This window comes from Saccostrea cucullata, unplaced genomic scaffold (genome assembly GCF_032062105.1).
Source record: "Saccostrea cucullata isolate Sc308-1 unplaced genomic scaffold, CSIRO_AGI_Scuc_v1 ctg7241, whole genome shotgun sequence".
In the NCBI taxonomy this organism is placed as follows: Eukaryota; Metazoa; Mollusca; class Bivalvia; order Ostreida; family Ostreidae; genus Saccostrea; species Saccostrea cuccullata.
This window is the reverse complement of record NW_026927866.1, coordinates 5,691-31,277: the sequence shown is the minus strand read 5'-3', so window position 1 is coordinate 31,277 and position 25,587 is coordinate 5,691. Positions and strand designations below refer to the sequence as shown.

Genomic DNA, 25,587 nt, shown 5'->3' with positions numbered 1-25,587 from the left:
ATACAACGCAGCGAAAAACTACTGGACAGAAATAAAACTTTTTATGTAGTTCTACAAAATAATATCCTTCCACACTTCCTCCGTCAGTAAGTTCGATATTTATTTGAACGATTTTTTAAAACCAAAATGTCGATAAAAACTACATGAACTAATATGCATGAGAATGCAGGTAAAAAATACACGTGGTAACATTAGTTACGCACGGGTAATCAAAACCCATGGCCCACGTGTTTTGATTGATGAAACATGTAGCGTTGGTTATTAAAACAGCTTTTAAACACACAAACTATTATCTGCCGATTTGAATTAAAGTAAAGCGTGATAATTAAAATTAATTGAATGACAGTACTACTCGCAATTACTGAAATGACCATGGACTGCACGAACACCTATATAAATCTATTGTAGTCTATTCTCAATTTTCCAAATAAAACATGGAGATTATTGAAAATTTATTCACTGTTTCTTGAATTCATGGATTTGTTAACACCATGAATATAGCGAATATTAACACCGCGAGTTATTTTCCCCCTATACAGTATTTTCATATCCTTCAATTTTATTTTTTTTAAAATTTTGAAATGAAAATATTGTAACCAAGATCCATTTTGATAAATAGTGCAAAACATTTTTTAACTGATTAGTTTAGTACCTTCTTGCACTTGAAGCAGACATAATAGGCATATCTGTCCATGGCGAATCCTGCAGGGTCCTTGTAGAAGCGAGCCCCTGGTGTAGTGATGGCCTCTGCCTTGTGAAGTCCCTCGTATTCCAGTCTCATCAAGGCTTTCCTCTTAACGTCACTGAACAAGTCTCGGATTGGTTTCAATAACTCTTTCAATACAGGATGATCTATTGGGTTCTGGAATGCAGATTTATTTTCAAGTAATTTAGATCAATAGGGTCTCATCTGCAATGACACAATTTAGTTTGAAGAATATAAAATGCTTATGCACTCTTATCTCACCTTACATATTGGACAAAGAGAAAATCCAAATGTAATCCTAGGGCCTACCCATCTCTTCTCCAGTATGTTTCTGGAGCAGTGAAGATGGAAGACATGCTTACATTTCAACTGAAAGAGAATAAAAATGAATTTAGTCTAAGACAAAATCAATTACTTCACAATTCATACAAATATAAAGGTCAGGGCAAATTTCACACATACCTGAATAGCTGGGGCTGCAGAAAGAGCCTCGGTGAAGCAAATCATGCACATGTCATCTGCATCCTGTTTGAGTTTGTCTTGGTAGGGAGGACAGTTGTGTAGACAGGGCAGACATTCTTCTTCGTTAGCAATTCCTCCACACTGATGCCCACAGGCCAACACCTTCTGACAGGCATTCTTGGCATGTTCCTAGAACACAAAATTTTAAAGATATTTTGACAACATCATTTGAAACTGATTAACTTTAATTCCTGGTATTCATGCAACTGTTGGTATTCCTAATTAAGGAATGAAGATGGTTTTAAATATGGTATAAAAAATATGTACAATGCCTAGTTTGCAGAGACAGTGATTCACTGTGTCATATAAATCCCATTTTATCCCTGCACTGGTAGTAAATCATGTTAAATTCTTGGACAAAGAACTTCAAAATGAATGTAATACAAATGTATACCTCTACATATATGGTACAGTTGAATTTTGTTATCTCAAACAACAATTTTCCAAATATACAAGCGATATGTTATCTAGAATCCTTTAATATCTTGATGTTTAATATCAGACTGTCAAATTCCAGAAAACAAAATTCAACTGCATGTAGACAAAGAAATATTTAAATGGCTAATTGATCTATTACCTGACATTCTGGATCGGAGCAGACATTACCCACAGCCAACACTCCGGTTTTACTGGTGGTTCCACAGAATCGACATCTACCAGGACCAGAGGTGGCAGCTGTCGACTTCCCTGTAAATAGTCAAACCTTACAGCTAGGAAGAATGGGTATTGGTGTAATAAATCTTTTATTACATTAAAGGGAGTAAAAATCAACAATGAAGTCACTTTGTTTAAACAGATATGTTTTCAAGAAAATACTTACAAAGAGATAAATTAATGCTATTGTTAATACACACCTTCCCTGAATTCCACCATGGCTTTGAGAGCTTTAGAATCAGCCAGAGCCATCACCCAGAAGAGCTTGGTTCTTCCACAGCCTTCATGTAGATCCACCTTAATGGCCTCCTCTTCCTCCTTAAACACCTACAGAGAGGAAAAAATCTTGCAAGCTTTCATAAAATGTTTTCTGTATAGAAATTTGTAATACAGAACAAGTGCATGTCTTAATTCATCCTGCAATAAAATTTTCATAAATTGACAAAAAATCTAATTCAAGACAGACTATAAAATACATTGAAAAATTGCATCTCCTGCAAAAATGTCATTGCACTGTCAATAACTGTACCTGTCTCTGGTGAGAACGTTTGTTCCTGGGCAGATGAAGGAATCGGTCACAGTCAGCACACAGGTTCCCACACTCACTACACAGAATAATAGCCTGAGTCTCTCCATCATCATGGTTATCACAGGTAGGCTGAAAGACATCAAGATTGTTTGTCTTAGGTGTAGCATGTATGATTAACGCTAACAAATGTCATTCAAAAATTGAAAGTGCACTAATTTATGATTGCTCTAATTGAAATGACTAAACTATATTCTGAGTGTGCTGAATTATGAATGTTTACAGTAGCCCTAGATAATGCAATGGTTAGATGTGAAGTATCCCTACCCTTGGTTGTCCATGCTGCCCGTTAGGACTGCTAATCCACTGACCAGAGGTGAGTCTCTCCACATGATCCTTGTCCAATACACAAAGGGAAGCTAAGCACAGCCACAGCTAAAAATACATAATAAAAATAATGGAATCAGTTAAAAATATTTACAATTTTTCCTTAAAAGGTAATAATTTTCTTGTTTTTTAACTATTTTCTGTTGAAGAAGACATGTGCTCTAAAATATCATTCTATCATTCATGTACAAATCTCATGCAAAATAGCATGAACATGGGAGCAGACTTACAGTAGGAGTTTTAAGGCAGACTTACAGTAGGAGTTTTTAGGCAGACTTACAGTAGGAGTTTTTAGGCAGACTTACAGTAGGAGTTTTTAGGCAGACTTGAGGATCCCTGTACTTCTCTCCCAGCTTGGTAAGATTTAGAATGGACTCAGCAATGGCCGCCTTGGTGACTGGTGCCCAGGTCTCAGACAGCTGTCCCTGTTAGTAGAAAAGGAATTTTATTATAAGCTTTCAAATGATTCATAAAAATAACGTTCCAGTTAAGTGACTCAGAATTTATTAATACTTACTGAAGCCATGTCTTGAATAAGTGTGATGACATTGTTTGCCAGACTTTCACTGATTCTACCTCTAAACCACCAGCGAGATTTTGTGGCACTGCAAAGGACACAAAAAAATCTCAGATTACAGATATTCACCATTTTCAAGTCTAATTTCAGTATGAAATGCAAGTATTCAATTGCTTTTTCTGCTACAGTGAAATTTTGATTGTTGTGATCTAGATTCTTAACAGACTTACGTTGATCCGAGACAGTCTTCTACTTTGACTGCAGTAATGGTTTTCTGTGGTCCACTGATCTTAATCTTTGTTTGCAGTGTCAAAGCCTTGCTGATACATGCTAGTAAAACATCTAGAAGACCTGGTTGTTCTGGGTCAAAGACAACACTCTCGTCTCGACTGGCCAGGCTGACAATACTGTATTCCACGGGAGGTAAGGCTGGTACAGACAGTATACTGGACAGGGTCTGTGGTTTTACATCCTGTAGAACTCTACGGAGAACTGAGATCACCTACAATAAATGTTCATTTTTATTTTGCTGATACACTTGTAGTTTACATACAAGATGTCCCGGTATACGTATACAAAATATTGCTTTTTAAAAAATAATATGCATATGTAATTGGCAACTCAGAAAAAAGATCAATAATTATCAGATTTAGCATCACCCTTTGAATAGAAACAGTTTTCATTTTTTTTTTTTACTTTTAATGGAAATAAATCATCTACTCCGAGAAATGATAATTTAGCTCACCTGTCTCTGAACCCTTGGTGTGCCTGTATGAAGCAGGCTAAATAGATCCTGTAGCAGGGGGTATTGCTGAGCTAAGTAGGCCCTCCCTACACTGGAGCCACTGAGAGCCAACACCATAGACAGCAGTTCAAAGCAGTATACATCCTGATCACTGTAATGGGGGAAAATATCCATATTACACTGAATCATGGCTTACTGAATGCATATTTCTAGTGAATGTATATGGAGAATTGAATTCTTACCCAGTCTGTTGAATACTAGTATGATTAGGATTTATCAAACTAGCCTCCCATTCTTCTCGTATCTTTGTGGATTCTTTCCTGATGCCTTGTACAATATGTGAACACACCTGAAAGAGAGAAATCATACAGTAGTAATTTTAAAATGTGTCTCTTGTGTCTTTGTGCATGTAAATGGAAGAGAAAAATGCAAAGGTATTTAAAGGACGTTTTCTAATTTTCTGCCACAGTTTAAGTTATACTGACCTGTCTCTGGAGGTGGGACAGCTTGCTGCGGCTGAACAAGATTCCCACCATGTGCTCCTTGAGGTCGTGATCTCCGTCCAAGCTATCCCCTCCAGCTCCATCTACAAGCTTAACTTTACCTGCTCCATCTAGTGTTATCAGCTTACCAAACACCTAATAAGAAGTAGCTCAATTAGATATCTGAAGTTTGTACTGTATGTGTACACACTGCAAAAATACTTCTGATATACATTTGATCTCCACACATAAACTAGATGACATCAATATGGCTTTTCCTCGATGCATACGTTTTCATCAAAATGAACATGTTTGTAAATTTCTAACAGAAGATAAAAAGTTAAATTTAAAGCAAATATTATAGTTTTTATGTACTCCAGACATTTAGCAATGTACTTGATTTAGAAGATCTGGTAAATGCCAAAGAAGCTACAAAGAATACACCGATAAATGTAATATATTTACAGTATGTGCTTAAAGCTAACCTGTGATGTAAGCATTCTGAAGACCCTGAGTGTCTCTGATTCACAGTTCTCCTTCTGCATGTCCACAGCTGACTTTTTGATGGGGAGACATGTCTCCTGCCCCTCCATCTCGCCGAGGATCTTGATCTGTCTCACCCTCAAGCTGTGGTCCGGTCCCTTCATTTCCAGCTGTATCACTCGAATGTGAGGGACAGAAAACTGACAGGACAACCAACCAACATAACGAGACTCTACATCAACCTACAAGTCATTTTTATAATGGTTAGGTGAAGGACTCATAAAATTTTTAGGATAAAATTAACTTAAGAAGTAGAATGACAGAAATTGGAATTCAGGAGTTAATAGCTGACCTGGTGAAATTTTTTCAAATCATCTGGTGAAGGCCCGACAGAGAAACTCAAACTCCCAACTTTGCTCTGTAATAATAACAAATACATGTAAATGTATACAAAAAAGTACATTTAATTATATTTGCTTAACAAAGGTATTTCAATTTTTTAAAATATAGTACATTTGTACCACAATCTGGATTTTTTTAACCTCAGTATATTATTTCATATGCTTGACTGTTCTGATGATGACCATTCTTGGTCGAAACCAGTTAACAAAATAAATCTACTTTTGCAACCTCCCAAACCAAGTTGAGGTCACTTACCCCCAGATCCCTGGCATTATCAATGTGTACATAGATGATCCTGGCTGAGGCCTTAACATGGCATTTAATGGTGATAAACTTAGATCTGTTTCTGTCCTCGTCCCCGCTCTCCCAGAACGTCTCTGTAGAATTGTCTGTCAGGCTAGCTATCATGGCCTGCCGACTCGACACAGAAATGTCAGAGGAGGGGGTCAAATCCTTCAGCTGATATATCTTGACAGATGACTGCAATCAACATTAAATTTTAATTGAAAAAACAAAACAATTAACAATATTGGTATAGACATAACCTTTATTTTTTCACCTGAGGAGCCTCTGTTGTATTCTCTTCTCTCTCCTCCTCTGACTTACTCAGGATACGGCTGATGTTACTGAACACATGACACTCGTGTAGGAATTGGTGATCAGAAGGCTGAAACTTCAGGCACCAGCAACGAACTGCAACTTGCTGTGAATTGAGTAAAAATAAACATATTTGCTTTTAATTTTTTGGAAAACTACACATTTTTGAAATATCTCTATTTGTCATCTTTCCAATGAGAAAACTTAATATTAAGTGTCCTCACTTGTAAAGCTGAACCCCAGGGCAGGAACATCATGGCGTCTGCTATGGTCTGCAGTAGCATGTGGAACACCTCAGGGAGGGGCTCTACAGCTGACCCGGCGATGGTGATGTCTGACAGGGGGTGGTCACACAGAGGAACATCCTACAATTTATATACAAACTGTGTAGTTCAAGACAAAAATAAAATACAAGACTAAAATAATAATGGGTTCTTTTTCTTAAGGGTTTATTATCTAACCATCTGGACTTTTTTAACTGTTTCTGCTTAGTTCTATAAATCCTCATTTAAACTTCAAATGCTTTAAAATGCCATTATGAAGAAATCTCTTAAAATGTGCAATCAAAATTGAATTCCATTTGTTTTTTATTCAAATCTTTGAAGAATTTATTTCCAAATAGAAAGCTGCCCCTTTTTGTACCTCATGGTCTTTTTTAGGAGGATCCTTCTTCTTCTTCTCCTTGTCTTTGTCCTCCTCCTCCTCTTCTTGTTCCTCCTCCTCTCCTCCGGAGGGCATCAGTGAGGACACAAAGAACCAGAGGAGGTCATGTAAACACACTGTCTGGGTGATACTCCTCACCAGCCAGTTCAGGGCCTGTCATTTCATTATAAACCAAACATTAGCGTACATCCATAATGTACAAAATACACTATGAAAAAAACCTAATAATACATGTATAAGACATTTATTTTTGACTCCAATACATGTGGATAAATTTGTTAAAAGAGAAAACTCACCTGCATGGCAAACACCCTACATGCAGCCTTCCTCAGTGCCTGCTTCATCGCGAGCTGTAGCCCCTCCAGATCATGTCTTTGTGTGATGAATGACATCACCGGTCTCTGTAGAGCTCGCTCGTCATCCTCCGGACACTTCCTGTCCACCGTGTGCAGCAACTTTTCCATAGCAGCAGAGGGATGCTTCAACAAGGACATTCCACCATCTACAACAATAAAGTTTTATATGAGTCCCAAAAAATGTTATTCATCATCAGATCAAAGAATGGAAAAGAATGGATGTATATACCTCCTACACCTCCACTATTATTCCTGCGGCGACCAGACAGCATTTTCTTGTCATTTTCCTGCTCCTTGCCATCATCTGGCACAATTTCTGAAAGACTTCTCTGGAAGGCCCGACTCTTACCAAAGAGTTCATCACTAGAGTCTGGGCTGGTGCCAGCACTCTTTGGAATCTGTTTTGTTTCATGGTTGGCATTCTCTGAATTAAAATCCTGTAATAAAAAAAATAAGTAGTTTGATGAAGTAAGGGTTTTCTTTTTATATTAACAGTTATTCTATAAGGCATTCTGAAATTTAAAATACAAGATCTCAGGGCACTTACTCTAGGACTGGGTGGTGAGATGTGGGAGGATATGTGTGACCTTGAATCCTGACCCAGTGACCCTGACCTTGCCAGAGGACTGTGTCGGGGTTCAGTTGGTAACCTTGGCCTGTAAGCAGGTTGTCTATCCCTAATGCTCATTGACCCTGATCTAACAAAGACCCTCTCGTCCCCATCTATGTAAACTTCTTCTGCAAACGCAGAATCTGCGTTCTGGCCTCCTTGTAATGCCAGAAACTGGAAGGGAACTGGTGGAAAAGGGTTCAACTCCATCCCATATTCCTCACTGACACTGGGTAGTAACAAGTCTGATCTACTTTGAGGAAGCTTTTTTGACTGGGTAGGGAGTGTTAATCCTGAAGCACTAGCCAAATCTAACAGGAACATCGCATTACTCTTCAGAACTGCATGAGACTCTTGAGTATACAAAACTGTCTGCTGGCGATTCTGTGATGATTTCTTCTTCTGCTTTTTAGCTTTGTCTTTTTCTCTTTGTGAGTGTCTTTTCTCCTTCAAGCACTTTTCCCTACACTTCTCACAAATCAAGTACCAGCTGCTTCCCCCCAGCCCCCCTTCTCCACAGTTCCCTGCCCAGCCCCCACAGAAGATGCCACTGCTGTTGTAGCCCTTCCCCCCAGCATGTCGTCCACAGCCAGGGTGGGCCTGCCTCATGTGGTAAGTCACGGGGTGGGGGAACATCCCTCCACACAACTCACACTGTGTCTCCCCCCGATCACCACCATCCCTGCCTCCCAGAGGACCCATCATCATGTCCCCCATGGCATTTCCTCTCCATATATGTTTGATCTCATCCTTCTTTTTACGACTAGCTTTTTTGTCCTTCTCTTTCTCTTTTTCCCTCTTCTCACTCTTCTTAGCTTTGAGCATTACAGCAGGACTAGGATTGACTGTAAAGAAATTCAGAAGTAGTAAGGTTTTATTATATAAGCAAATTCAACACACTTTTCAAGCAATTTCTTAATACTAGAACTGTCCAAATGGGACAAAATACCCCCACCCCCCTGGATTTTTCAGAAGTGCTAAATCATGAATATTTTATGGATCTAAGAGAAGAGAGAAATGCTAAAACATTTTTAGTGCAAATGTAATTGCTCATTATATTTTTTATAAATGAAACGAAGGCGCAGCCTAATGAAAAAAAATAGACTAAATATACAGACCAGACATGAATTATGAACTTTTTCTGTCAGTGACCTTGAACTTGCATAAATGACCTTGGCTCAAAGTCATGACACAACCTCAGGTCATAAGCAATGTTTGTGTGAAGTAGTAGATTCAAGTTTTTCTATAAAAAAGATATAGACCGGACACGAATTATGAAATATTTCTTTCAGTGACCTTGAACTTGCACAGATTACCTTGGGTCAAGGTCATGACACACCTTTAGGCCATGAGCAATCTTTGTGTGAAATGAGAACTTACCAAGTTTATCCATAAGAAAGATATGGATCAGACACAAATTATGAAATTTTTCTTCCAGTGACCTTGAACCACACCCTTAGGTCAGGAGCAATCTTTGTGTGAAATTAGAACCTAACAAGTTTATCCAAAAGAAAGATATGGACCTGACACGAATAATGAATTTTTTTCTTCCAGTGACCTTGAACTTCCCCAAATGACCTTGGGTCAAGGTCATGACACACCCTTAGATTAGGAGCAATCTTTGTGTGAAATGAGAACCTACCAAGTTTATCCATAAGAAAGATATGGACCAGACACGAATAATGAATTTTTTCTTCCAGTGACCTTGAACTTCCTTAAATGACCTTGGGTCAAGGTCATGACACACCCTTAGGTCAGGAGCAATCTTTGTGTGAAATGAGAACCTACCATGTTTATCCATAAGAAAGATATGGACCGGACACGTTTGCACTGACAGACGGACAGACAGACAGACGGACGGACACACAAGCTGATTCCTATATACCCCCCCCAAACTTCGTTTGCAGGGGGTATAATAAGCTAATTTTTTCCAGCCAAAATAAATGCATGATATAATGATGGATATCTTTAAAATGCAAACTTTTCATGATAAATTACCTTGTTTTTGGTCAATGACTTTCAGTACGCCAGACGACATCTCTTCCCAGAAATACACCAAATGATGGAGTGTGGGTGGGAGGGGTGAGTCTTTGTCTGGTTCAATCCCCTCCTTAAAGAACCCAACATTACCCTCAGACTTGTGCCTCATTGCCTTCTTCTGACGTGCCTCAATTATTTTTCTGCCATCTGACATGGTTCGCTGAATCTCTGCCTTCTCCACACCTTTGCTTGTCTCCTCTTTATCTGACTTGTCAGATTTGTCAGACTTTTCAGAGTCACTTCTAACAAACCTTGGATCTAGTTTAAATCTCACCCTGGACTCATTAATGTTAATGTTCTCCTTCTTCTTGTTTATATCCTTACTAGAATCTGTTGCATGTCTAACTCTCATCTTCTCTGGTTTAGCTCTGTTGGCAAATTTTGACATTTCTTTCTGAAGGTCTGGGTGAAATTTCAAAAAGGATGCACATGCCATGGCATCATGCACAATCCCCTCATGCCACAGGAAGGCTGCGAACACAGCTCTGAGACACTCGGCTACTGAGGGGGACAAAGCCTCCTTCACTGGCTCCTTCTTGTCGTAGATGACAGATGTGGAGGAGGAGCGAGCTCGGATTATTGGGATACTGTCTCTGGAGGAGGGGGAATCAGAGCGTTTGGACCTCAAAGACCTCCCTCTGTCTTTTCTCATGGACTTTGGAGACATCCTTTATAAAAGTAAATCCACAATTAAAACTTAAATAAGCTACATATACATATTATTTCTTGTGAGAAAATCAATCAGTAAAACTGAAGGTTTTTCTTCAATATGGAGGTTCTATAATTTACCTTGACTCCTCTTTGGGCGAGGATGAGCCGATGCTGAAGGTTGGGATTGGAGATCCTCCTGTTCCTGGCGAGGCTCTGGCCCCAGGATTGACAGGTGATGACCTAGCATTAGCACTGAGTGGGGAGGCCCTAGAACCAGCATTGACTGGTGAGGCCCTGGACTGACTAGTTAGTAATGGACTGGAGGCTCTTCTCTGTGGACTGTTGAACAAACAATTGCAATTAATATTTTAGAAAAAAATGAATTTTGATATAGATTTACATTCTGAAGATTTTCTAATCAAACTGTTCATAAATTTATGTAAAAAAACAAAACAAACAAAAATTGTTGATATAATTCTCAATGAGACTAACCTAGTACTTCTGACTGGTGAAACATGTCCGCCAAAACTATCTCTCCTTACAGGACTTAGAATACCCTGTCCTGAGGGCGGAGCTATCTTGCTGACATCTGTCTGTTTATGTTTGAGTGATGGGGAGGTAGGTGGAGACTGGGTTGGTCTATCACTGGACACCTCCTTCTTCAGTGAGACCCGTTTCGGGATTGGTGCAATAGGACTGTCAGGGGGCGTGGCAAACAGGTCCTCCTTGATTGAGTTGTGGGAGGGAGAATCGGTGAGACTAGATGCTCTCGTTTGTCGAGGACTCAATCTTCCTACAGGAGATCCTGTTCTAGGGGAACCTGTGAAAAGTTAAAAAAATGTATACTGTAAACCAACTATTATTCGCGTCATCATTTATTCGCGATTCGTCCGTTTGTAATCAATCCACGACGATTAATTTACGCGACCGTGGAAACTTTTCCTTCAAATACTTATGAAAATGATGATTCGCGGCGATTAATATTTGCGAGGTAAATTCGGTCGCGAAACTCGCGGATATTTCTCGCACGCGAATAAAAGTTGGTTTACAGTAATAAGCATTTTCACAAAAGGTGTTTTTTTTGGTAAGGTGTTAAAATTTAAATATAGAATGGAATACATATATCTGGAATATTGTCTAATCTGACCAATTCTGATGTCTGGATTAGACAAGTTTCACTGTAGTAACCAGCTGGAGCCTGAGTTTTAGAGCTCAGTTTGAGACCTTTTTACTTAAAAGAGAAATTTAATTTGTAGTTGTATTTATGAAGAATCTACCAGCATTATTCTGTCATTAAGTTTTATTCTGAGCCTACCTTGTTTTTCTGTTATGGTAAGATGGGGACTAGAGCTCCGGGATCCTGATTTCTTGGGCGTGCCTGGTGGGGAGGGTACAGGGGTTGGTCCATTTCCATTGGCTCGACTCTCACCTGCAATTCAAGAATAGTCTTCATAAAATGCTCAAGGGACAACAAGAGGCCCATGGGCCACATCGCTCACCTGAGCACTGTGGCTAGGAAAAAGGAGAAATTGGTTTATTATTGAAAAGTTGAAATCCGAAAGAAGTCCCATGACCAATCATGGCTTTGCTATTCTTGAGAAGATGATTTTTAAAGAATTTTTCTATATATGTCTATGTAAAACTTTGGTCGGCCATTTTGGCCCCGCCCTAACCCTGGGGTCATGATTTGAATAAACTTGAATCTACACTATCTGAGGATGCTTCCATATAAATATGATGAATTATGGCTTTGTCATTCTTGAGAAGAAGATTTTTAAAGAATTTTCCAATAAATTTCTATGTAAAACTTTGGTCGGCCATTGTGGCCCTGCCCTACCCTCGGGGGTCGTGATTTGAACAAACCTAAATCTACACAACCTGAGGATGCTTCAATATAAATATAATCAATTATGACTTTGCAATTCTTGAGAAGAAGACTTTTTAAAAAAAATATCCAATATATTTCTTTGTAAAACTTTGATCGGCCATTTTGGCCCCGCCCTACCCCCGGGGATCATGATTTGAACAAATTTGAATCTACACTACCTGAGGATGTTTTCCCATAAGTTTCATCTTTCCTGGCACAGTGGTTCTTGAGAAGAAAATTTTTAAAACATCCCACTAAATTTTCATTAATTCCCAATTATCTCCCCTTGAATGAGGGCATGGTCTTTCATTTGAACAAACTTGAATCCCCTTCACCCAAGGATGCTTTGTGGCAAGTTTGGTTGAAACTGGCCCAGCGGTTCTTGAGAAGAAGTCGAAAATATGAAAAGTTTACAGACAGACAGACGGACACCGGACAAAATGTGATCAGAAAAGCTCACTTGAGCCTTCGGCTCAGGTGAGCTAATAACATTGCATTTCAAACTATGAACAGAAAAAAAATCTGTTTCAATCTCTCTTCTAACTTCAGAGAAGACAAACATAGAGAAAACATACAAAACAACATGCAAGTGATAAAAAAATATTTCCTTATTTTTATCTGTATAAAAACAAAAATTATTCAAAAGGTACCCAAAGAAAATAACAAATGTCAATCTGGAATATATTCAAGATTTTATCAAAATGAACATCTCTGAATGGACACTGGAAAAGACATATCATCCTTTTTCATGCTGTAGGAATAGAGCACAATATAATAGTATTTCTAACAGAGTGACAACATCTACCGACTCACCAAACATATAGGCCAGGTACGACACATCCCGACAGCCACACACTCAAAAGAAACAGCATCAGACAATAATTAGGGACCAGTCAAACAGTGTCAGACAATAAATTGTGGGGTGGGGGATGGGGGCAATCAAAAGGGGGTTCTGCTAATGATGGCATTATTACATAGCGAATGAGGTTGTGGAATTCAAATGTGAAGGAAAAACTACTGTGTTCAGCATTATATGCATTTTTCAGACCCTTGTACAGTGTAATGGTGTACATATGTACCTAGAGTTCAAATACATTCATAATATTATAATACTATGGAAAAATTCCATAATACAGTGCAAACATGACAAGAAAACAATACTTACATGACATATAACCCCATTTCTTATACTCACAATATAAGGCCACATAATGGACGGACCAAGAAAGATTGAAACAGGTATAATTTGTCTTTTATAAAACACTTACCTAAAGCCTTCACAAGCTCCTTCACTGATACTCCCTGTAATTCCACAGGGAGGGGGTGGCTGATTTCTCTCCTGGATGACTTGGGGGACCCTGATGCTGGAGATCTGGTTGTGGACACAGGGGATGCAGTCTGGGCAGAAATGTCCATTCTGGAGGGGGAAAGGAATCCCGGGGAGGCAGAGAGGCTCCCTGGCAGGGTGTTCACTTTTGTCATATCTCTTTGCATGGGGCTGCTCTCAAAACTTGACCCAAATCCTCCAAACTGTAGACTGCTGGGGTTTCCAAAGGTAGGAATGACTGGTCCTACAAAAATTATGTGTAAATAGAAACAAACAGTTTTGATATAATAGGGTATTTCCCAAACTCTCTAAATCACAAAATAATTTCAAATGATTATCTTTTTGCTGCAGATATTGTTTACATACCTGAAAACCCTGGATTTAAGACATTTGAAGGTAGACTAGCACTTCTGCCAAATGGCCCTGTAAACAATTTTAATTTAAAAATTGATGATTACTGTAGAAGCACATATTTTCGTGGGGATAAAATTTCGTTGGTTTGTCATCAAAAATAGTTTTATGGACATTTAATTTCGTTGTTTTGAAAGTAATACTATTCACTACATAGTCATATAAAATTTCATGTGGGATTAAATTTCGTTGGTAATTGTTAACAACGAAATAAACGAAATTTAATCCCCAATGAATATTTGTGCGTTTGCATTCCTTTTTCTAATTATTTTGAAAATAACTCCAAGCTTTCTTTTCACTGCAAGCAATCTGACCAATACCTGAAGGAGGGCTATTAAACACAAATGGCATCTGTGATGAAAAATCAAATCCCTTATTGAATGACGGAGGGAGGGAGTTGAAAGCGAAGGGGTCGTTCTGTTTCCCTGTGGCCAGGCCCCCTAGGTCTGACTCATGTTTGAGGTACACGGTTCCGTCTCGCCCTGAGACCAGGACCCAGGCCTCACTCTGTTTGTTCTGACAATACTGCTCTACACTCTCAGGGTCCAGTCTCACCCACCGACCATCCTCATTCGTCACCTGCAAAAAATCAATACATCTATTTCCAAGTGGAGAATTTCATCTTTTGAAATGACTTTCTTGTCACTGACTTTGAAATTATTCAAAATCTTCAGCATCTGATATTATCCAAATACACATACCAGTTTTACAAAACAATCTCATTTATGAGGACTAACACAGAAAAGTTACAAAAAAATTATCCAAGAAGCTTACTTTGCTCAGGACTCGCGCAAGTTTTAAAAAGAAACTGAAACCAATTTACTCACATCTTCAACAACTGTAATCTTTTCCCCATGGATGAGCATCCCTATGGGCGTTGCCTTGAGGTGTGGCCGACATCTGATATTGTGCCCTGAGGGTCCACATTTTACAACCTGGTATTCTCCTGGTCCTAAAACACACAACAATTACCGGTATGTCTGATTTTTACTTAAAAAGTAGATTTCTTGAAATATCCTAAACCATTTCATGCACTGTCTGCTCTTATGTTAAATCAAAAACATTTGTGTACGAATAAAATGCATATAAACCTCTCTTTGGTGTGACTTCTGGTTTGACAACATCATGGAGATTTTTCCTGATGGTTTCTTTGATGATCTCCTCCATTAGTGGTTTTGGTTCCTCCACCGGTACCAGCAGGGTTTTCCCCAGGTGTTGGTTGTACTGTAGTGCCCACCCTTCAACATGCCCTTCCTTACACCACTCGTTAATGGATGCCTGGCTCAGTCTCAGCCAAACCCCATCATCATTGTGAATCTAAAACAGTCAAAGCTTACTATAAACATACTTTATAAATTAAGCTGAATTCTTGTATGTAAAGAATGACTTACTTCTTTTAACATATTAAACATGCATTTTATCATAGGACTATGCATCATAACTTCAAAAGAAAGTCTCTCTATTGTATCTGTTTTCCTTTTCATGATGCATACCTCATCCACAAATGAAATGATTCCTTCGGGCTGTATGACTCCTATGTACTCGCTCTGTAGAGAAGGGTTTACTCGGATTCTTAGTCCAGCACTGAACTTAGCAACAAACTTTCTCATCTGTAATACATTAGGATTATCACATGTAATGCAGAACAGGCATCTAGTACATGTATATAACCATGTGATAAAAGCATTCAGACATGAACTCAGACAGCAATAATCTGATTTATGTTGGTTTTACTGATAATCTATCATATGTATTACCTTATTTGGTTGATGTGGTTTTTTCTCTGTTTGGGTGGGTGGAGTAACTCCTTGGGGTGGATCTTTTACTTCCAACTTGTAAATTTCACCTGATTAACATCAATTACATTAATTGTAGTATACACATAATACAAGTAAGATATCCTACCATGATGATAAGTTTCCAAAAATAGCAGCCCCTGGTAAAAGAAATATCCTTACCAGTATCAAAGTCATCAATGGTGACAAGGATTTTGTAGAGGCCTATGTTGCTAGGTGTCCAGTTGGCAACATATGTGCCATCACTGTTACATCTGACCAGCATGTTCTCACTCGGTCGAGGCACGGCAGGGGCCGCATATCTCAGCTCCTCAAACGAGTAGTTCTCATACGCCTGCCAAAAGCACATAAAAGTATTTATTTTTATTCTGTTAATGTCAATTTTTGAAGATCCCTGTCAAAGACTTAAGATTCTAAAATGGTTTACCTTCATCATGCTGATGGCATGGAAGATGTCCTTCCTCTCTCTGACTGTTGCCTCGTATGGAATGTCCTGGGGAGGGGGAGGGTGTCCCCCAAATATCTTGTCTCCTTCGTCTGGTCTACTAAGTCTTCTGAGCCTCCGCTCATCACCAGAGATACCCTGGTCAATGGGGACGGCCTTTACATTAACCTAAAAGGAACAAGGAAAAGTCTAACAGTGAATCAACATAAATGTGATTTGACCATGAAAAACATCATCTTAAATATGTACACTTAATTCTCGATAAACCGCCACCTTTTGTAATTTAGAAATCGGGGCGGTATAACGAATTTGGCGATGAATTGAATTTCCCATCTTTTATAGGAAATAGGAAGTAGAGTTACCGTTCTTAGAAATACCATTTACATGTAGTGTTTCTATTCTTATTATCACATGTATATGTATATAAAAACATATTTCTAAATTTGAAAATACTTCAAGTAATTTTAAATTTTATAGTACAATTTCGCTAAAACAAAATGTGCAGTTATGAAATAAAGACACTTACATGTGTATGCATGTAAATCTGCACATCTGATATTAATAAAAAAACATTCTGGGTCGATCGTCGTAACTGATATATAGCCGATGGTACATAAAATGAATTCTTAAATAAATTCATTCTTTATGGCATCATTGTTAATGAAAAGTTCACAATTTTTACCGTATAATTATTTTAAAGCAAACTTTGCATTGATAAAATCCGAGATCATCAGAATAATATCGTTATCAGTGTTCTTGAACAACGACCGCTTTCCTGGCGAAGCCGTGACTAAATGATTTTTATTAAACAGAAAACAAAATTATTATAACACTTTACGTTAAATTAATTCTTATTTAATTATTTAATTGCAAATACCTCGCCTGGCTTTGTATGCTTTACAACATGGATAGTGTCATCCAATTAGCCGCGCTTCACTGACCACATGCACCTGTGGCGGTATATCGAGATAATTGACACTTGAAAATGGACGTTTGTTTTGAAAACAGGGTGGCAGATGGCGGTATGCGAATTTGGCGTTATAAAGAGAATTTTATATAGCAGGAAAAACGTTCTTGGGAAATCATGGCGGTATTGCGAAAATGGCGATGAATCGAATGGCGATAATTCGAGAATTGACTGTATATGAAAATTATCCTACTGTTTTAATTAAACTATCTGGATACTTTCATTAACCTTGCAAACAGAAACATTCTTAAACAGAACATCTGGATAATTGTTTTTAAGCTTCTGTTTGATTTCATTATTTGTATATGTTACACGTTACTAAGGGCGAAACGATTACATGTGTAAACGGCAACGTTTCGATTATATGCTCTAAACGTTTACAGACTGAGTAAACGTTTACACGAAGGTCATTATCAACATCTATCAGAAATAAAGTTTAACACAAACAAATTTTTTATTTTATAATTTACAAAAGATACATCGTCTTTGACCATTTGATAAGTAACAATCTATACCGGAAACAGATTGAATAAAAATATCTAAAATCTGATGCGGTTTAACATATTTAATTCCGATTTCCGTGTTGCGAATACTAGCGATGTTTTATGACACTTGAAATATAAAACGTGATATATTTTGATTAAATAAATATAATACATTTTTCATAAGTCTTTGAAAAGTGTTTCAAGATTAAAAGATCCCTCTTTACAATTCTTTTTCTATGTCCGGTATGTAGCCAAACAAACCAATGCAATTGGGTGACAATGTAGAAAGTGAATAAGTTTAATGCGCCTCAAATTTTTTCGTCATAATGACCAACAATGAAATTGTAATAACAACTCATACGTACTTATTTTAAAGTGAAAGAATTGATCATTAAATTCGAGTTTCATGAGTAAGTAGCCATAAAAATCAAACATAAAATATCTCCCGTTTAAACGGTACCATTTCGTTTACTGCTATCCGTTTAAATGTTTACAAAATTCAGTAAACGTTTCACCCTTACACGTTACAGCATTAAAATAGACCTTGAGATTAGGTACATGGACCAGCTGTTCATACTGATCCTTGGTTAACACAGTGATTGATCTACAGTAGTTTAAATGTTAGACCATTAAATTACTGTAGGCGTACTTTTTCCATGGAGTCATAATTCCATGGAATCTCAATTTCTGTTTAATCCGCGGGTAGAAAATTACGCGGATTTCTTAGACTGTCACTAAATGTCTTACATTAATATCAAGTACGCTTGGACAAATATCCGCGGAAAATCTGTGACCGCGTACATAGCGTAAATTAATACCACGCAGAAAAAAAGTACTTTTACAGTATTACCGACCTTGAGATTAGGTACATGGACCAGCTGTCCGTACTGATCCTTGGTTAACACAGTGATGAGAGCCGGCCAGCCACAGCGGAGATCTTCCTTACTGTACATCAGCTCACACTGACTGGGATCCAGGTATGAATCGGGCTGTAGCCATCTACAAAATATGTCAGAAATATTGAAAATGCTTCATCATGGTCATCACACAAATGTTAAGGGTAAGTGGGAGGTAGGGTTACATGATCTAAATGTAGTAAATCACAGACAGAAGTAAGCCTTTAAATCTTACCTAGCTAACCGGCCTCCACTAGTGCCTGGATTACAGGCCACAAAGTCCTTCAGGAACGACCTCTCATTGGACTGCCAACAGAAGGGCAGGTTCCCCTCCAGGGCCTGCATGATAGTGGGAGGGTGGGACAGAGCAAAGCCTTTACCCAGCAGTTCTGAATGGGCACTGAATACCTGTGACAAAGTAACAAATGACAATACACTACAAAACATCTTTCAATTGTTTAACATTCTGATTGGGAACACATTCAATAGACCTTATATGCAAATTATTCAGAAAAATGAATTGTAATTGGAAAGCAGAGATCCCTTTAAATACCCTCTTAACTATGCTAAAAATTTGGACCTGTAACATTAGCTTATATACAAAATTAATTGCAAATTATGAACAGTATTCAGTGAAACATTCACTGCATACTTATTTTACACAATCTAATATGACATCTTTTGAGTTGTATTTACCAGTTGGGAACCTTCCTCGATATATTCCATGTCTTCCTCTAATTCTTCTACAGTTACTGAAAGAAAATATTATCACATATATCATAAAGAATATAACACTGGACCATTCTCAGAAACTTTTAGTATGTACAAGTATTTTCATAACATGGCCTTGGTCTACATTTAAATTTTTCCTGCATGGGAACTATGTTTAGTAACATGAATTACAATAAAAAAAATGACCGTTTTTTAAAAAGGTTTAGGAAGTTGTACATGTACATGTAGTTGTAGCATACAGTAATTCATGTATTTGCAGTCTCACTATATTTATCTATTTTACCTGGAGGCAGAGCAACATCTTTCTTGATTAAGGAAGCTGCACACATCCCTCCAAGGTAAGACAACTCTCTTTCCAGTTGAGTTACACTCTACAAATAGAGGCATTCCAAATTGTAGTTCTAATGTTACATTGAAATTTTAAATGTGTACAGTAATGTATTAAATTTCTGAAAAGACATGAAGCCCACAGGAGGGGTAGTTCATGACTGATAACTCCACCTGGATCTAGAGCTCGGAAATCATGTGACAGGAAATTTAGACTGGTTATCATTGTATGGCATAAAATTTGTCTCCTAAATTTTCAGGAGTAAAAAGCTATACCACAAAGAAGCTAAAAATGTTAATTTTTATACTCTATGGATAGAAACATTATATCAAAATGTAAATTTAGACCAACCTCATCTGGTGTAAAATTCCATTCATATCCAACAACTACACACTTAAATCCAAAGAAACAGGACTTGTCATCCTTAACATAATCTGATGCTGTTTCCAAGGAAAAGACTACTTCATGACCTGAAAACAAGAGTGATCATCATTAGCGTTGTTTCATCTATCCAACACTTACATTATAATTAAAGTAATCTTAGTAATCAATAAAGAGTCATTGTTTATCTGACCTGGTAACACTATGGCTGTTTTGGGCCAGTTACTGGAACCATGGACCTTTTTCCACATTGGCCAGTAGTTCTGTGTGTTGAGGCCCTCTTCTGAGGAGGAGTCAGTGGGGATGAAGTCGGATCCCCCACCAGCGGGAATATACAGCTGGAGGGTGTCCTCAGCCTGAGCTGTACCACACTGGGGGTCAAACTCCAACACCATCCACTTAACAGACTCGGGGAATATCACCTGGAGTTATAAAAATACAGGTAAAGTATAAGTCGATGCACATTGAATCTTTCTACTATTTTGGTAACCCAGCATAATTCCAAGCACAGGACTTTCATGAAAGAGAAAAAATGGACAATTGTGGACCCCCTCCTCATCCCCACCCCCCAAAAAGCAGTGGTATTTTCAGATGCATTTTCTAAATCTAAATTAGGTTCTTACAAACTACCTACTTTATAGTTTGAGACAGAAGCTGGTTTGTAGGGGTGGTCACTTTCTACGACAGCATAGTGCTGGGAGGTGGTGCCATTCTCTGAGGTTTCTGGGGCAGGGAGTGGTGCTGGGGACTGGGTGTTTAGTTGAGCCACCTCTGGAAGAATCTCCTGAATTATGCCCAGGATTTGTACAGCTCCCTGAAATGAAAACAATGTACATTCTATTTAGCAAGAGCAAAAATAAAATAAAATGAATATAAAAATGAAATCTTGAGTTAAGCTATGGTATAAATGGTAAATACATGTAGTACACATGGTTTTCCATCACTCAAACTTAAAGGGTGGTAATAGTATTTTTGGAGGTCAATATTTCATAATAATGACAAACAAGAGGCCCATGGGCCACATCGCTCACCTGAGCATTAAGGGTAGGAAAAAGTAGAAAATGGCTTTTTATTGTAAAGTTTAAATCCAAAAGTAGTCCCATGACCAATCATGGATTTGCTATTTTTTTAGAAAATGATTTTTAAAGAATTTTCCTATATATATCTTTAAAAACTTTGGTCAGCCATTTTGGCCCCGCCCTACCCCGGGGGGTCATGATTTGAACAAATTTGAATCTACACTACTTGAGCATGCTTCCATATAAATATGATGAATTATGGCTTTGTAATTCTTGAGAAGAAGATGTTTAAAGAATTTTCCTATATATTTCTATGTGAAATTTTGGTCGGCCATTTTGGCCCCGCCCTACCCCCTGAGGGTCATGATTTGAACAAACTTGAAACTACACTACCTGAGCATGCTTCCACATATATATGATGAATTATGGCTTTGTCATTCTTGAGAAGAAGATTTTTAAAGAATTTTCCTATATATTTCTATGTAAAACTTTGGTCGGCCATTTTGGCCCCACCCTACCCCGGGGGGTCATGATTTGAACAAACTTGAATCTACACTACCTGAACATGCTTCCATATAAATATGATGAATTATGGCTTTGTCATTCTTGAGAAGAAGATTTTTAAAGAATTTTCCTATATATTTCTATGTAAAACTTTGGTCGGCCATTTTGGCCCCGCCCTACCCCGGGGGGTCATGATTTGAAGAAACTTGAATCTACACTACTTGAGCATGCTCCCATATAAATATGATGAATTATGGCTTTGTCATTCTTGAGAAGAAGATTTTTAAAGAATTTTCCTATATATTTCTATGTAAAACTTTGGTCGGCCATTTTGGCCCCGCTCTACCCCCTGAGGGTCATGATTTGAACAAACTTGAAACTACACTACCTGAGCATGCTTCCACATATATATGATGAATTATGGCTTTGTCATTCTTGAGAAGAAGATTTTTAAAGAATTTTCCTATATATTTCTATGTAAAACTTTGGTCGGCCATTTTGGCCCCACCCTACCCCGGGGGGTCATGATTCGAACAAACTTGAATCTACACTACCTGAACATGCTTCCATATAAATATGATGAATTATGGCTTTGTCATTCTTGAGAAGAAGATTTTTAAAGAATTTTCCTATATATTTCTATGTAAAACTTTGGTCGGCCATTTTGGCCCCGCCCTACCCCGGGGGGTCATGATTTGAACAAACTTGAATCTACACTACTTGAGCATGCTCCCATATAAATATGATGAATTATGGCTTTGTCATTCTTGAGAAGAAGATTTTTAAAGAATTTTCCTTTATATTTCTATGTAAAACTTTGGTCGGCCATTTTGGCCCCGCCCTACCCCCCGGGGTCATGATTTGAACAAACTTGAAACTACACTACCTGAGGATGTTTCCCCATAAGTTTTATCTTTCCTGGCACAGTGGTTCTTGAGAAGAAGATTTTTAAAATATGCCACTAAATTTTCATTAATTCCCAATTATCTCCCCTTGAATGAGGGCGTGGCCCTTCATTTGAACAAACTTGAATCCCCTTCACCCAAGGATACTTTGTGGCAAGTTTGGTTGAAACTGGCCCAGCGGTTCTTGAGAAGAAGTCGAAAATGTGAAAAGTTTACAGACAGACAGACAGACAGACAGACGGACAGACGGACGCCGGACAAAATGTGATCAGAAAAGCTCACTTGAGCCTTCGGCTCAGGTGAGCTAAAAACAAATGTTAAGATCAAGAAATACTTGTACATGTATGACTCTTTACTTTATGCAAATTTTATTCATTTTCTATTGAATAATCATCCCATCTACCAAAGTACATGTAGTTAAGAAATCACAGGGAATTTACTGTGGTGCAGATAAACTTTACTGTGGCTTTAATATTTCACTATGATAGAACACAGTTTAATGTCACGGCACATACCAGGGATGGGGTAATTGAATAAAGTAATTGTAATTGAGCGTAATTAATTACATTTTTCAAAGTAATTGGAAGTAATTTGTATTTGATTGAGCTTTCAATTAAAAGTAATTGAATGTATTTAAATACATTTCAAAAAAGGTCATGTATTTTCAATTACTTTTCAATTATATTTCAATTACTTTTTTTTTCAAAATGAAAGTTTATAATAAAAAAAAGGTGTCTTATACTGATACACAGTCTTTATACAGATGGGTTTATACTACCTATCCCTACTTTTTAAAAATCTAAATTCTACCTATTCCCACTTGCAAATACCAATAGATTGTTTTATAAGATGGTTTATTTGTTTTTACAGTAATTAGACTACCTACATCCCCTTTTAGATTTACCTGTATTCTGTACATTTTAAGATAGAAAATAATGAATAGATTTGTGAGAAATATTATTTATTTCATTCAAAAATTGGATTTGAGAAAGTAACAAAAAAGATCTTCCCATACACTATACTGGTGTAGCATGGGCTTGTGTTTGTACAATAATCAAATGTCTCATAATGTTTTAATTTGTTTATACCGCTGCATTTCATTTCCGGAAATATGCATAGCATTTCCGACATTTTTTTATTTCATTTCCGACATTTTTTGTTTTCATTTCCGACATAATTTTCTTTTCATTTCCGGAATTTACCTGTGCAGCAATTCAATGCTTTCTAAGTAAAGGGAAATTGAATTTTAAAAGTATTTATACCAAAATATTAATGAAAATTCAAAAGAATATGTATACATATATGCATATATGTAGCACTAAGTCTAGGTAAAAAAGTTCAATGAGCATAAAACTTGTTTCAAGACATTTAATGTGCACTAAATTAAATGTCAGTGACAGCACCATACTTATATGTCCAAGTCACTGATAGATTTACAAAATTGGATTTCAATGATTTATTTATGATTTATTCCTTAAAATTTTTCATAAGTAAAGTTATCAAATCTGTTACTATATGTACTACATATGTATTTGAAAAATGTCGGAAACGAAAACAAAAAAATGTCGGAAATGAAAACTAGAAAATGTCGGAAATGAAAAGTTGATAATTACCAAAAATTCCGGAAATGAAATGCAGCCGTTTATACAGTGTGTCACACTGCCCAAGGCATTAGGTAAAGGTCTAATTTTGTCCAGGTGTGAACCCCTCTCATACCCAAGAACAAAAACACTGAATAAAAGTTCACTATAGAAAAAATCTTTATTTTTTTTTTAAATAAAACTCAAGTAATTGAAATGTATTTAATTACATTTGTCAAAGTAATTGAAAGTAATTAATTACATTTGAAAAAATCAATGTAATTGTAATTGCAAGTAATTGACAAAATTGTTAATGTATTTGAAAGTAATTAATTACATTTTAAAGTAATTGACCCCAAGCCTGGCACATACTACAGTGTAGTATTAAAAGGGCTGAAGGGGAACTACTGTAACAGTAAAAGTCCTACCCTAGGATCCTGAGAAGCTACTGGTCCAATGTATGCCAGAATCAATGGCAGCAGGGAACAAAAGATGTCTGCTACCCCTAACACTTCTACTGCATAACCTGGAAGTAAAATGAGATTCTATACATAGTTTTCATTAAATATAAACCTGATTCTCTTTTTATTAACTCAGACAAGATACACATCACAGTGTCTACTGGTGTAAAAGAGTCAAATTACTCACCCTCAGCAGCAAACTGGGCCCTCCTGAGGACATCTGTAGCCACTCTACAAATGGCACTCACTATGTCAATAGCATTCTTACGAGCCTGAAGCTCAGCCAGGGATTTATTGCTCTGGTAATTCTCTCCTTCTTGTGGGGCACTGAAAAAATTAACCATTCTTACTCAGTATATCCTGATCCTGAATAAATGTCTCATATTTTACTTACAAGTACATGTACTTAACAAAAGGCTCAGTGTCTGCATTATACTGAAATGGCATATTTTGTTGTTTTCACACATGTGCCCACCTGTGGTATCAAGAAAGCATGTTTTTGTTGTTTTATATGAGGAACCCACCTGTAGTACAGAATCTGAGGTATCTGGCCTCTCATGTGATTGGTTCCATTAGAACTGAGGGAGCAGGCCTGGAATGTGAAGTTTGTCCCATCTGGACATCTGACCTTTGTGACCCCTCCATCACCATTCAGGGTCCGCATACTGCCGTGGTTCTTCAAACGAACAGTGTATTTTACACCCTCCTGCAAAAAGAATTATATATACTGTTAGTTATGTTCCCCAAACGGAGTTTGGGAACATATTGTTTTTACTCGGTTTCTTATTATCATTAAGGTCTTCCGTCTTCACGGAAGACCTTCTAGTGATTCTATTGTTTCTTATTAGGGCTTTCCACCTTTCTGTGGAAAGACCTATTGATTTTCTTCTGTTTCTTATTATTAGGTCTTTCCACCTTTCTGTGGAAAGACCTCTTGAAATGCTTCTGTTTATTATTAGGTCTTTCCACCTTTCCGTGGAAAGACCTATTGGTATTCTTCTGTTTCTTATTCTTCTTATTTTTCCGCCGTGTGATTTTGAGTTTCAAGATGTATCGAAAAGATTTATAGTCCATAAGAATGTACTTTGTAAAAGATTATTGCAGTTGACCCTGCGTAAATGAACCTTGACCCCTTTCAGAGT

At 37.5% G+C, this 25,587-nt stretch overlaps 1 protein-coding gene across 1 annotated transcript; it reads right to left on the bottom strand.

The window, feature by feature from the left end:
- Positions 1 to 652: 652 nt before the first annotated feature.
- Positions 653 to 25,151, bottom strand: LOC134275685 (E3 ubiquitin-protein ligase MYCBP2-like; the record flags this gene model as incomplete). The annotated part of the gene is made up of 45 exons (XM_062757947.1): positions 653 to 862; positions 968 to 1,075; positions 1,169 to 1,357; positions 1,806 to 1,915; positions 2,083 to 2,209; positions 2,412 to 2,540; positions 2,736 to 2,843; positions 3,101 to 3,220; positions 3,313 to 3,400; positions 3,543 to 3,814; positions 4,058 to 4,208; positions 4,300 to 4,406; positions 4,543 to 4,695; positions 5,025 to 5,264; positions 5,375 to 5,440; positions 5,680 to 5,904; positions 5,984 to 6,127; positions 6,246 to 6,386; positions 6,664 to 6,837; positions 6,981 to 7,186; positions 7,270 to 7,477; positions 7,588 to 8,495; positions 9,649 to 10,358; positions 10,480 to 10,680; positions 10,834 to 11,161; positions 11,657 to 11,770; positions 13,477 to 13,779; positions 13,902 to 13,958; positions 14,267 to 14,525; positions 14,774 to 14,898; positions 15,038 to 15,263; positions 15,440 to 15,556; positions 15,704 to 15,792; positions 15,905 to 16,076; positions 16,170 to 16,355; positions 18,494 to 18,638; positions 18,771 to 18,943; positions 19,232 to 19,287; positions 19,551 to 19,638; positions 19,947 to 20,065; positions 20,170 to 20,398; positions 20,611 to 20,790; positions 24,413 to 24,510; positions 24,633 to 24,772; positions 24,970 to 25,151. Coding segments are annotated over 45 exons (8,481 nt in total), but the record flags the coding sequence as incomplete, so codon positions are not given.
- Between the last annotated feature and the right edge of the window lie 436 nt (positions 25,152 to 25,587).